Raw genomic sequence first — 12957 nt, forward strand, 5'->3', positions numbered from 1 at the left:
ACACAGATCTGGCAGTCAGTCTTAGAGGGGTTCACCTCTCTATGGGGGGAGATAATCACCAAATTTACCTCTCTCCGAGAGGAGATGGCCACTGGATTTCGACAGCTAGACCTACAGATGTAGTCGATACTTCAAGCTTTACGAGTGACTGATCAGGTCCCACCTCCGCCTGTTGATGATGACTAGACTTAATTGTATTCATTTCACTTATATATATTGTGTATCTGCTTGACTTGATCTATATATTCAGTTACTTTTTGACCACTTTATTTGGATAATCTAGGAAATTTCTTTTTGAAAGAGTAGGATATGTTTTTCCTTAAAACAATTTTCAAGTGATTTGAAAATTCTAGGAAAATTAATTACTTATGTTTTCTAAATATTCCCATTTTCTTAATATTTCAAAATTTATTTTGGTCGTAGCCTAGATTGCACCCATAGAATGCATGATCCTATAGATCTAGGTAACGAGCATCTCATAAGCATACTAGGTATACCTTGATTGTGTATTCAAAAACTTAGAATGACATAAGATGTGTAGGCCTTTTTCCTAGACTTCAAATATTTATATCAGTGCATCAACATAAGTCTGGGCAAAAAATACAACAATACATTGACCAAGTTAAGTAGTCCTTTTTCAGCAATTTCTAACTGCACATTAGTACTTAACTTGACTAACCAAGTGAACATCACTATCTTCTGATAGTTAATTAGTAACTAATGGTTAGATATTTATGGATAATTTTTAAATAAATATTTCTTTAATAATGTCAAGTTCAGGGGGAGGACATTTGAAAACTACCTTCAAAATTTTAATATTTTTTTTTGCAAAGTGTTGGTTTAACAATTGTTTTGAAACTTTACTGAAACTTACTTTGCAAATGGTTCAAAAATTATTTTTGAAATTATTTTCTTGTAAAATTGTTTCAAAACTTACTTTGAAAAATACTCTTTCAAATGACTGTTAAATTTTAACAGATCAAATGAAAAGTTTTATAAAATTTTTACAAAGGTTATCTTTTTACTTTGAAAAATAACTTTGACAAACTTTTTAAATTGTGTTTGAAAAACTTTTGCTTGGACAAATTCTTTGAAAATACTTTCAAAAATATTTTATTTTTACAAATGGTTTATTTTTCAAACTCAATTTTTAATATGTTGAAAACCTTTTAAAAGTCTAAAAATTTCTGTCAAAATACTTTAAAAATTTTATTAACTCCTTCCTCCAATAGACCTACAAGTTTTTTGTGATGACTTTGAAAATTTATTACTTGCTATGCTTACTTGTGTGTTTACGCTTTTGGTACATTTATCTGCGTATTTTTTTTTATGAATGTCAAAGGGGAAGGGTTAGTGTTTAAGTAAGAAAACTAAAGAAAATCTAAAAACCTCGCCCTAAAAATGATAAAGACAACAAAACTTATCTATTTCATTCTTTCTCTTAAAATCATTTTCTCTTTCTATACATGTTTTGCATATTTTTTCTAACTTTAAGTCAGGTTGTCATTACATCAAAAAGGGAGAAATTGTTAGTGCAACTGGCACTAATGATTAAACCTGAATTTTGATGAATGCTAAGTGGATTAAAGTTAGACGTGTTTATGATCTAACCTTGTTACCGAGTGTGCAGGGTTGACTAACTTGACGGATCAAGAGGACCTGGCACGAGGCAAGAAGTCCAGATGTGGGATTCTAGTAGAAGGTCGGAATGTTCTATTCCTGATGGGAGAAAGTCCGGATGTGCGATTCCAACAAGAGATCGGGATGTTTGATTCCCGATTTGTGAAGTCCGGATGTAGGATTTTGGCAGGAAGACCTAGTGGGTTAGATTGGATGTCAAAAAAGGTAACTTGACACTTGATAAGTGGAGGTAAGTCACTGGAGGAGAGTGGTTTGGTGAGAACGCGTCTCGATTGAGGGGATAGTAGGCGTCAGTCCAATTTTCATTTTGAAAATCTAAATTGAGACCCTAATTAGATCTTGGTCTGGAGGATAGGGTCTAAGTCATAAATTAATCATATTATTATTGTGCTAACTTTATTTGTAGGTTTAATATTTTTGTGTCGGACTAACACATTTTATAGTACAAAGGAAGCACAAAAGACCTTGGGTGAACAGTACCCGAGGTATCTTCCAAGAGACGGAAGGCGCCTTCGAGTGCTTGGAAGGCGCCTTTGGTCGGATAAGGCAAAGAAGTCGTCGACAATAAGAAGTTGATTTTTAAGGGATAGAAGTTGGCATTGAAGGCGCCTTCAATGCTATGGAAGGCGCCTTCAATGCTATGGAAGGCGCCTTCCATCCCTTATAAAAGAGACATTCAATCAAGGCTTTCAACATAACTCTTCTACAAGCTTCTACTCATCCGTTTGATGTTCCGACTGCTCCGGCTTTCTACTGCTGCTCTACTACGACTCTAATACACTTGACTACTACTGAATTGTCGTCCAACACTGAGCTCGAGTCAACTGTCTACAAAGAGTGTTGGGTAACGAAGTTTTATTTCTGTACTTAAATTTGCATAAAAGAAAGTATATCATGTTACACTTTTTCTATTCTTTCTTTTATACTTGATCCCCTCTTGTGGCGATTTTGGAAGAGGTTATTAGTGGATTCTTAAAGTAAGAGTTGCCGAAGGCTCCAAACCAAGTAAAATCGAACCGAACGTAGGTTTTTCTTTTTCTTGTTTTCTCGTTATTCCGCTGCATTCATACTTAGTTTTAAAAAGAAAAAGAAAAAGTTTTTAAAACCACACGTGCGTCTCAATCCAACATAAAGGAGGGGTGTTCTCCGTTGGTGAGATAAGCGAAATCACATTATTACTATAAATTACGTTTCTCAATTGTGCTTAGTCATCTATTGTTATTGTTTCTGCTCAGCTAGCATACTGACTTGAGCGCCAGACCACCTATGTTAGGGACCCCTCCCCTGATTTTTGACGCTGACGTCCTATCTGTTCTCTTTAGTGTGTGGAGAGAGAAGATAACAGTCAACAACATAACCACCTACCCAACGCATCATCTTTCTAATTTTCAGACAGAATCATAGTTGAACATAGATACACTTATTGCACAGGCAGTCGCTTGAGCTTCAGCAAGGATGACAAATATAGTAGCCGATATCATCTGTGAAGCTGAAGATTAACATTGACGGTAAGGTCGGAGATAAACTTCAGTTGTTAGGGCTGGGGAATCGAAGAAGATGAGATAAATCACACTTTCTTTTTGTATTTTCTGCTTCCATTCTTGTTTTCCTTTCCCCTTTCAAAATATTAATTTGGAGGGGATGGAAGGTTGTCCTTCATCAGGTTCCTTTTTCACTGAAGAATGGGAATAGAATCCAATTCCAGTTTTGATCCTCTGAGCTAGTAAACAGAGCATGAAATACTGCTTCAGTATGAATATGACGATGTGGCCTCACTGTATCTTCAATTGCACATTATAAATATCAACGACTAGCGGTGGTGGGTCATTTAATCATTCTACCTTATTGCTACGATATTGAATGCGGCTCGTGTTCGTTGTCAAAGTAGATAGATATAGCACTTTCTCTCATTTGTCTTTTGCAAATGCTAAAATATTTAATAAAAATTCTAAACTACCAATATTTTAATTGAGAATTGATCGTCCAATAAAATCTAATTTTAAATGACCACTGTGTGTATCATTGTAAAATAAAAACTCTCTAATGCCCTTTTTCATTCATTCATTCTATCTATCTATCTATCTAGTCAAACCAACAAATTTATTTAATTTATTAATTAAACTTCAAATTGTAATACGAGAGTCTGAATAAATAGGTTTTTTAGAGTTTTAGGAGTATATTAGTGCCCTCAATTATTGCAGTTTGATCTATTTCATCTAAATAAATATTTGCATATCCCAATATTCAGAATATGAATGCAGAATAAATTTCTAAAGAGTCATGAGATTATATTGATGATTTCAAATTTACATTTGAGTTATGAGATATATTTAAGGGTGCGTTTGGTTCAAGTTATCATGTATAACTTTGGTTATGTGATTATCAGGTAATCACATAATCAAGGTTATGGTGAATAAAACATAACCAAATGTTGTTTGGTTCAATCTAGGTAATTCAACAAAAACTTATTTATTTGAAGGTTTTAATGAATACCCTAGTTTAATATTTTACCGTATTACCCTTAGTTACAAAACCAACTATACATAATAATAATATTATTATTATTATTTATTTTTTATGTTTTTTACTTTTCTTGTTCTTGTATATTTTTTTACTTTTTTTTTATGTGTGTTTTTTATTTTTTAATGTTTTTATATTTTTATATTATTTATATTTTTTTTTTTACATTTTTTAAATTTTAATTTTAATTTATTTATTTATTTTATTTTTAAAATTTTTAAATTTTTAAATATTTTTAAAATTTTTTATTTTTTTAAATTATTTATTTTTTTAAAAAAAATTAAAAAATTTTTAAACATTTTTTTTTTTTTTACAATTTTTCTATTTTTTTCATGTTTTTTTTTATCGGATGGTATTTTTGGTCAAAAAAATTCGTTAACCCCGGAATCAAGAAAAACCTTAGTTTTATGAGGTTTTCCGATTCCGGGCTGCATGACCCTTTTGCTGACGTGTCGGGCATGGAACATTACTCAGGAATCATCGAATACCTAAACCAAATAAGGTTTTTGTTGATAACCTTGGATGGATAACCAAGGTTATCGAGAATAATCCCGAATCAAACGCACCCTAAATGGTTTTAAACTACTCAAATTGTAAGTGCGAAATAAACTTATGAAGATTTATTAAGATGAAATATTATTTCACCTCAATAGCACTCTCAAACTTGCATTTCGATTAGTATTTTTCATTTAAATGAGATGGTCAACCTACAATAATCAAAATAAAAATGTGATGGCATGAATGAGTTCTTGGAGTTACTTGAGAATAACGGTGATCCCAAACTTGCATTTTGACTATGAATATTTATTAAGATGACATGACCATTTCACTTCAATGGATCTTCAAGAATTAAAATGAAAGTGTGAAATCATCAACCCAAATACTGAAAACTCGTATTTGAATTTTGACTCGTGTTGAGCCATTAAAGTGGAACAGTCATTTCAATTTCAATAGTCTATTACGTTCAAAATAATTTTACTATAAGTAAATGTCAACAAATGCAAGTTTGACTTGACACCGTCGTCCATGTAATCTCATGGCTCCAAGAAATTAAACTCATTCATATATCCTCGTATTTGAATATGGATTTATATGAAGTCCGTTGAGGTGAAATGATCACCTCACCTTAATGGAAAACATGTCAAAATGTAAGAAAAAAGTGTGAGAAAATCACATCAGCCAGCGCCCTTCACGCTCGACTACTATGTTCAACCGATTGGATAGCAGCGCATGTAGCGACGACAAGCAACGTCGACGACGGGCAAGACTGAGCAATGTCAAAGATTTATCTCAAGCGGAAAATTTACAAACGTGGTCGTCTGAATGAGGACGAAGCGAGACATCGTGCCCGACCAGTAGTGGCGAAGGACTACAGCGCCAGCTTCGAGTTGTTGGTCGCGTCTTCTAGAAGTGTGGAAGCAAATCTGCCCGATCCTCGGGCTGACAAACACTCCGGTTAATTAATAAAGGAAGTAGAAGAGACGGCGAGTCTGGTAGAGCTAAAACGAGGTCGATCGTTGCAGAGTGTCGCACCTCCCTTGTGAACCAAAGCGCTCAGTCTTTAAATTATATTCCAGCGGAGATTTGGCTTTACGAATTTGTATTAACCCTAATATCAATTATGAGATGATTGACAAGGATACTCTTTATATTATATTTTATTTGATTAATATTATATTACTTCAGTTCGATGTCGAATGAATAAATATAATAATATTCTAAAGTAGAAGATTCTAGTCTACAATATATCAATTGATTGAATTGATAGTAAAATATTATAGATATATATAGAATTTTACTTTTAACTATTCCTAATCAAGCGTTAATATAAAAGGATAATATTAATACGTTGAAACTAGCATATAGGTCAACGGATGACTTAATATCACAAGTCATGGACGTGAGATATCAGATTGACTCATGCGTATATATTAGAGAATATATACTGAATGACCTGTCATAAGAATGTTTTATAAATCATTATATGAGTGTCATAATTATTCTCATAGTAACTATTAGTATGAATAGTCCTTACACCTGAAGTCACTAGGGTTCCCTATATAGGAGTTATATACTTTAATTTCGACAAGCGTCACCTTCAACAGGGTGGACCATAAAGTCAATCATTGGATATGCAATAAGTTATGCGAAGGGATGTGAATGATGTAAATAAGATCTATCTCTTCCATATAACGAAAGCGATATCTGTGGGCCCCTTGATTAGTAGGACACAAGATTACATGGTCATGTTCAAATAAGTCAATATGGGATATTAAGCTTATTTGATTTAATGTGTCTACTTTGAGATCAAAAAATATAGAAATTGATAAAAGGATGATACGGTCTATGTCTCATTGATCAATTTAGATATCAAGGATTGAAGGATTGAGTCATACAAGATCATAGACACAGAAAGATTAAGTCGGATCTCGATATTCTCGTCACTTGGGTAGCAATGATGTCTTACTAGATACCACCCATTATTTATGTATCTAAAATAATTTTAGAGGCATTGCCAACGTTATGAGAACCTATTGGGTCACACACAAAGAACAAGTTGATTTAGAAATAGGTTCATATGATGGATTATTGGATTAAGTCTAATGCAAATTGGACTCATTAAGTTAGACTCAATTGGATCCAACTATTGGATTGAGTCCAATTTGAATTAGACTCATTGAGTCAATTCAGATTGATGATTAATGAGTTAGACTCATTGAGTGATTTGATGAATTTGAATTCATGAAGGAAGAGAAGTGTTTAATTTAGAATTGATCATGTATTGAATGAAGAGTAATCAATTTTGAATTGCTCATGCATTGGATGCATTGGATGAAGACATATATTAATGTCAATTACGACAATTGACATTAAGGTAATTTTATAAATGAGTACAAAAAGGGTTTTGATCCATTTTCATGATTAGATAGTGTGTTCTTGCTCTTCTTCTTCCTACTTCCACTCTTGCCCGAAACTTCCAAAGAGGATGTTAGCACAATCTTTAGTTGATTTTCTTCTCCACTTCGTGAGTTCATGAGACGGACGGAAGGCTTATTCATGTGGATACTAAAAGAGGCACGGACACCTGATCGTGCTGAGATCCTAGCTGTCGGGAGTTCGTGTTCACGCATCAAAGGTATAAACTCTCTTCATGAAACTTAGTATGTGGTTTTCCTTTGTATGGATCTTCTGAAAAAGAACTAGCTATTTTCCGCTGTGATTTCTATGTATTTAGTGCTTAGTTCCCTACACTACGGTGGTGTAGACGTTAACTGGTTAGTTTTGTTGGATCGAGTCACACGTGAGAAAGGGGGGTGGATCACGTGGTTTTGAAAAATAAATCTTTTTCATTTTTAAAATAACGTGCGCAGCAGAAAAACACATAAATTAAACAGAGTAACTAAGAAAATGGAAACAAGCACGGTCAGTTTTACTTGGTTCGGAGTCTTCGGTAACTCTTACTCCAAGACCAGGTCTTGCAGACTATCGATGGGTAATCCACTAAAATACTCTTCCGGTACCTCCGGAAGAGGGAATCGAGTACAAAGAACTTCGGAACAGGTGCAACACACTGCACTTGTCCTTTTGCAGTAATCAAGTACACAAATGAAAGATTACCAAACACTCTTTTTGAAGATGGTCGGCTTGAGATCAGTGTTTGGGCGGCTTCTTAGCAATAGACAAGTGTAACAATATCGTAACAAAGTTATAGCAGGAAGTCAAAGTGTTCGGAAGTCCAATCGGAAGCACATATGTTCGTATGAGTGAGTTTTATCATGGTTTGGGCAAGCACTCCCTTTATTGAGCATGGAAGGCGCCTTCGAAGGCTTTGATGATACCTTTAATGTGGCAAGTTTGATCTAGAACAACAGTCCATATCTTTGACGAAATCTGAACTTTATCTTGTGGAAGACATCCTCCATGCACTAAAAGTGCCTTCTATGAACAGTGCCAAGGCGCTATTAGTGTTTGAAGGCCCCTTCTATGAAAGCGCCTTCTATCCTTGGAAGGCGCCTCGGGTACTATTCACCCGAGGTTTCTTTTGCTCTTCTTATCCTATAAAGCATGTTAGTCCAATAAATCAAATAATAACCTACAAAACACGTGTTAGCACAATATTACTGAGTAGTAATTAAACCCTATCTTCTCAAGACCCAAATCTAATCAAGGTCTCAATTTAGGGATCCAAAATGGACCTAAACTGGACCGACGAGTTTGATAGAGCTAAAATCGTGGGTTATTATCTCTAATTGGTGGGTTTAATTGTAAGTAGTACGTATGAGTATAAATTGAATCTAATAATGTGATTTAACTTAGGTTTTTTTGGATTTCGGTTGTTGGATATATACTTTATTTGTAGAACCTATACTCTCACATTTATTATCATCTATAAGCTGATAATAGATGTTCACTATATATGGGTTGACCCCAAGAATTTAGAGCATCATCTTGATATAACTCATGGTTCTTCATTAAACCTAGAATTTTTCGGTGCCGTCCCTTGGAAAATCTTTCTTTTGCTTCCGCTCTTTCTTATTTTTCTTTCTTAGGGTTTAATTCTGGACGATGCAAAAAAACAAGGATGATTAATTGTTGTATTTCTTATATGCAAATTCCGAAGCAAAAGGCGAGAATGATTAATTGTTATATTTCTTATATGTAAATTCGTACTATTCTTAGGATCTATGCGATTTAGGTTTTATAAGTTCTATTAAAACCAGATTGATCGTTGCAGAGTGTCAACTTCCGGGCACCTACCTTATGAACCAAAGCGCTCAGCCTTTATGTAATCTGGCAGGGAGATGTGGCCTCCGGTGGTGTAGACTTTAACTGGTTGGTTTTGTATAGCAGAAAATCTGGGCAAAGATATGCAACAATGCATTAGTATGCTCTTTGAATATCTAGCTTGGCATGGTGCCCAGCTTGGGTACGGTGTGTTTGGACTCAACTAAACAAAATCATTTTTCAACCCATATAAAAGGATGAGACCATCTTCATTTGAGTTGTATGACCTCTTTTCTGTAAACTATGGACTGAACGACTGGGTTTCAAAAAGAAGTTGAGGCTTTTTCTGTAATCAAGATAAGCTCAGAGATCTGTTTTTCTATCATATTTCTACAAGTTTTTCTGTATTCACACAACAGTTTCTATATTTCCTTTTAAAAGCTCTACTATCCTGCTGTAACTTATGCTGAGCAGTTGGGTATGTGAACTGTTTTACTTGCAACATCTTCAGTTTGCTACTGTTATTACTCGTTCATTTTGCAACTAAATTTTATGAGCAGTATGACCTGTGCAATTTTTTGTCACCTTCGTCCATAGCTATGCATTGGGAATTTAGCTTTTTAGATTACAGTAAACCACCTTACTAACCTCTCATGGTAAGTTTCTTCTCCCTATATATTGGCATGAGTCTCTCCTACCTACAATCTATTTTTCTAAACATTAGGATTTCATACTTAAATCGTTAAGAAGCATCCACTTCAAGAAGTCAGGAAGACGACAAGACTCACTTTATAAATCAATTTGCTTAGGACACATGCTTGATAAGTTGGTCATTGAGGGGACTGATCAGAAAATTTTTCATTAGTTATAGGATAAATCAAGAAGTGCTTATAGCAGACGGTCTAGAAATCTAATATCTTATGATTGCGTATATCCCATTTGAAAAAATAAATTCTTAATAAATATATTGTAATCAGAGATTGAATTGTAAATATTTGAACGACAATTTAACACTCTTTCACTATTCTGTAGTCCTGAAATAATTACGTTCGCTTTCCGACCATATCATTATTGCTCAATGGATGTTACTGAACCCATTAACATGTCTCTCAAGCAGATAGTTTCTTTGAAATCCTTACATATAGTTGTGAGACTGACGATGATGGATTCCACCTTTGCTATCATAATTTCTGATTTGAAATGAAATAACATCACACGGAGACTTTTAGAGTCTGGGTGTAAGCACTTGAACGAGAACTCCAATACTTAAAAGGAGGGCAGACCTCAAAATCTTCCTGCACCGGAACTGTTCGACGTATTGCTTCTGGTATGCGAGCTGTTTGAGGTGCCACTCTTGCTCTGCGAACTTTGGCTCGAGGAGACGTATTGAGTTTGATAGAAGACATTGACGTTGATGTTCTCCGGCGTTTCAGTAAGAAGTCGGAGCGACCGAGGAATTGGCGGCATGGCGACTTCAAGAAAGCCCTCCAGAACTTGAAGCACCTGCCCCATCGTCGGCCGGCAACTCTCATCATCTTGGATGCACCAACAGGCAAGTTTACAAGCTCTTTCCAGCTCCTCCAAATTCACATCGCCTGCCAATCTTTGATCCAGCAAGCTCCCGATGTTCCCCTTCAAAAGTTCGCTGAACACCAGAGTAGGGAAGAACCCTGTAGCGTTGCTTTCCTCCGGGTTCTCCAGGTTCCTCCTCCCCGACACGATCTCGAACAGCATCATCCCGTAGCTGTACACGTCAGCCTTAGCCGTGATCGGCACGCCGGTGATCCACTCTGGCGCGAGGTAGCCTATCGTCCCTCTCGTTGTGGTTAGAACCCGGCTGAAGTCTCGCCCCATGAACTTAGCCAGGCCAAAGTCCGCCAGTTTGGGAGCAAATGAATCGTCTAACAGAATGTTCTCCGGTTTGATGTCGCAATGGATGATGCAGTCCCTGCATTGCTCGTGTAGATAGGCCAATCCTTTCGCGGTTCCGACTGCAATTTGGTACCTCGTCTTCCATGTCAAATCCGTGGAAGCGGAGCGGAAGAGATGAGTGTCTAGAGACCCTTTCTGCATGAACTCGTAGACCAGCAACTTGTTGGTTCCCTCGGAGCAGAAGCCGATGAGGCGAACCAGGTTGACGTGTTGGATCATGCCGACGGTGCTCACCTCAGTGCGGAATTGCTTCTCGCCCTGGTGAAGCCCTTCGAGCTTCTTCACCGCGATGGGGATCGAGTCCGGCAATGAGCCTTTGAACACCGATCCGAAACCGCCGCCGCCGACCTTGTGGGAGAAGTTCTTGGTCGCGTGCAGCAACTCGCTGTACCGGAAAGGAACGAGACCGCCCCCCACGGCATTGGATGCTCTCATCAACCTTGAGCTCCGCCGGCGCCAGACGACGAACCAAATGAGAGCTAAACAAACCAATACAGCGACGGCTGCACTGACTACGGCCCAAAGTACTATCTTCTTGTTGCTCTTGGGACTCGGCAGCTCCGAGGCAGCCAAACGAAGTTGAAGCGTGCTGGCTTCCGATTGGCTGTACTGGTCTTGGAGATTGAGCAATTCGCCGTGCCAAACATAACACCTGCCGCCAGCGAAGGAGTAGGCCGTGCAAGAGCAATTGTTTAAGCAGGCCAATTGACAATCCTCATCGCTTCCAATACCGTCCAGAGTCTGATTGTTCACCGGCAGCCTCATGTTGTCCATGGTGAGGAACTTGTCCCTCTGGGAATTGGAGGAGTTGGCTCGTTCGCCGCACTGCAGCGGCGTGTTCCTGACGCATCCCCCGCTCTGGTCGCCCAAATCCCAGTCGCTCTGGTTCCTGGCCCTAAAGCCCCTGACGCACTTGCAAAAGGGCAGGACGTTCTCGTTGCAGCTGCCGAAAGCTCCGCATAAGGAGTAAACCTGGCACTGCTGCCTCGGTTGCCTCGGCTGCCACCAGAAGAGGATCCACGACTGCGAGTTAATTAGCCACGTGAACTGCTTGATCTGCCCGGATACATCCATCACGTACGTCGAGATGCTATCCTGATTATCGAACGGGTACGTGAAGTAGTTCTCCGCGGGATTGCTGATATATTGGAAGACATGGTAATAATCCATCTCCGGAACAAGGTTAAAGATCTGGCCGTTCCAGGTCCCGCTACTCCAGTAATTGATGGTGGAGTTCCACACGATGAAGAATTGACTGGTCCCGTTGGGGTCCAATTCCAGGTTGAAGATGCCAGGCGCAGGGTCTTCGTTGTCCTTCCAGGACGTGAGGCGTTGCGTCACGCCGGTGATCTTGTTCAGCCCGAGTCTGGCGCCGGGGAGCCAGGTATTGGTGGGGTAGTCCAAACTCTGCCACACGACCATAGAGGAGTTGGACGCATCACGGAGCTGGAGATTGCCGGAGTCGAGAAGCACGGCGACGGTGGAGTTGGAGGTCGTTTTGGCGGCGGTGGTCCATACAAGGGCGCCGGAAGCATCGAGGAGGACGAGGTTGCCGTCGTCGGAGATTTTGATCACCGAAGTGGAGGGGTCGGCCACGGGGGTCTCCCGATTGGCGACCCACACGGACGTGATCTTAGGGACTTTGCCGTACCATATGCCGACGTAGTACCGATCGGTGCTTCCCGGCTTGAAGAAGCCCAGCACCAAGTCGCCGCCGGAGGAAGTGATGATTTGGTTCCCTGAGAGAGAGCTGTTGGCGGAGATGGTGTCAGCTGCAGAACAGAGATCGAAGAGGAGGCCAAAAAGAGGTAGAAGAAGAGGTAAGACGCATCCAATTCTTGGAGAAACCATGGCATAAGAAGATGAATGTGATCAGAAAGAAATCTGTAGTTGGCGAAGCATATGGTTTGATCTCGGAGTCCACAAACATCTGCCTACGAATTTAAGAGCTCATCAAATGCTGATTGATACCGAATGTTATGAGTGGATTTGAATAGGACGTGAAAGTGAAAGTAATATATGGTCCAGAGGTAAATATCTCGTACATGATCCATTGATTAAAAAATCGATCGGATTTAGGGGACTTAGCTTTATATTAACTCCAAGTAAATCTTTAGCATCACCTAGTACATAACCGAG

The 12957-nt window shown here is 38.3% G+C and overlaps 1 protein-coding gene across 1 annotated transcript; it reads right to left on the reverse strand.

Annotated features, from left to right (window-relative positions):
• Positions 1-9921: 9921 nt before the first annotated feature.
• LOC122033351 (G-type lectin S-receptor-like serine/threonine-protein kinase At2g19130) lies at positions 9922-12800 on the reverse strand. The gene has a single exon (XM_042592357.1). The coding sequence runs from the start codon at positions 12667-12669 to the stop codon at positions 10171-10173; it is 2499 nt and encodes an 832-aa protein (XP_042448291.1). The 5' UTR covers positions 12670-12800; the 3' UTR covers positions 9922-10170.
• Between the last annotated feature and the right edge of the window lie 157 nt (positions 12801-12957).

The sequence above is a fragment of the Zingiber officinale genome, chromosome 11B (assembly GCF_018446385.1).
Source record: "Zingiber officinale cultivar Zhangliang chromosome 11B, Zo_v1.1, whole genome shotgun sequence".
Taxonomy (NCBI): Eukaryota; Viridiplantae; Streptophyta; class Magnoliopsida; order Zingiberales; family Zingiberaceae; genus Zingiber; species Zingiber officinale.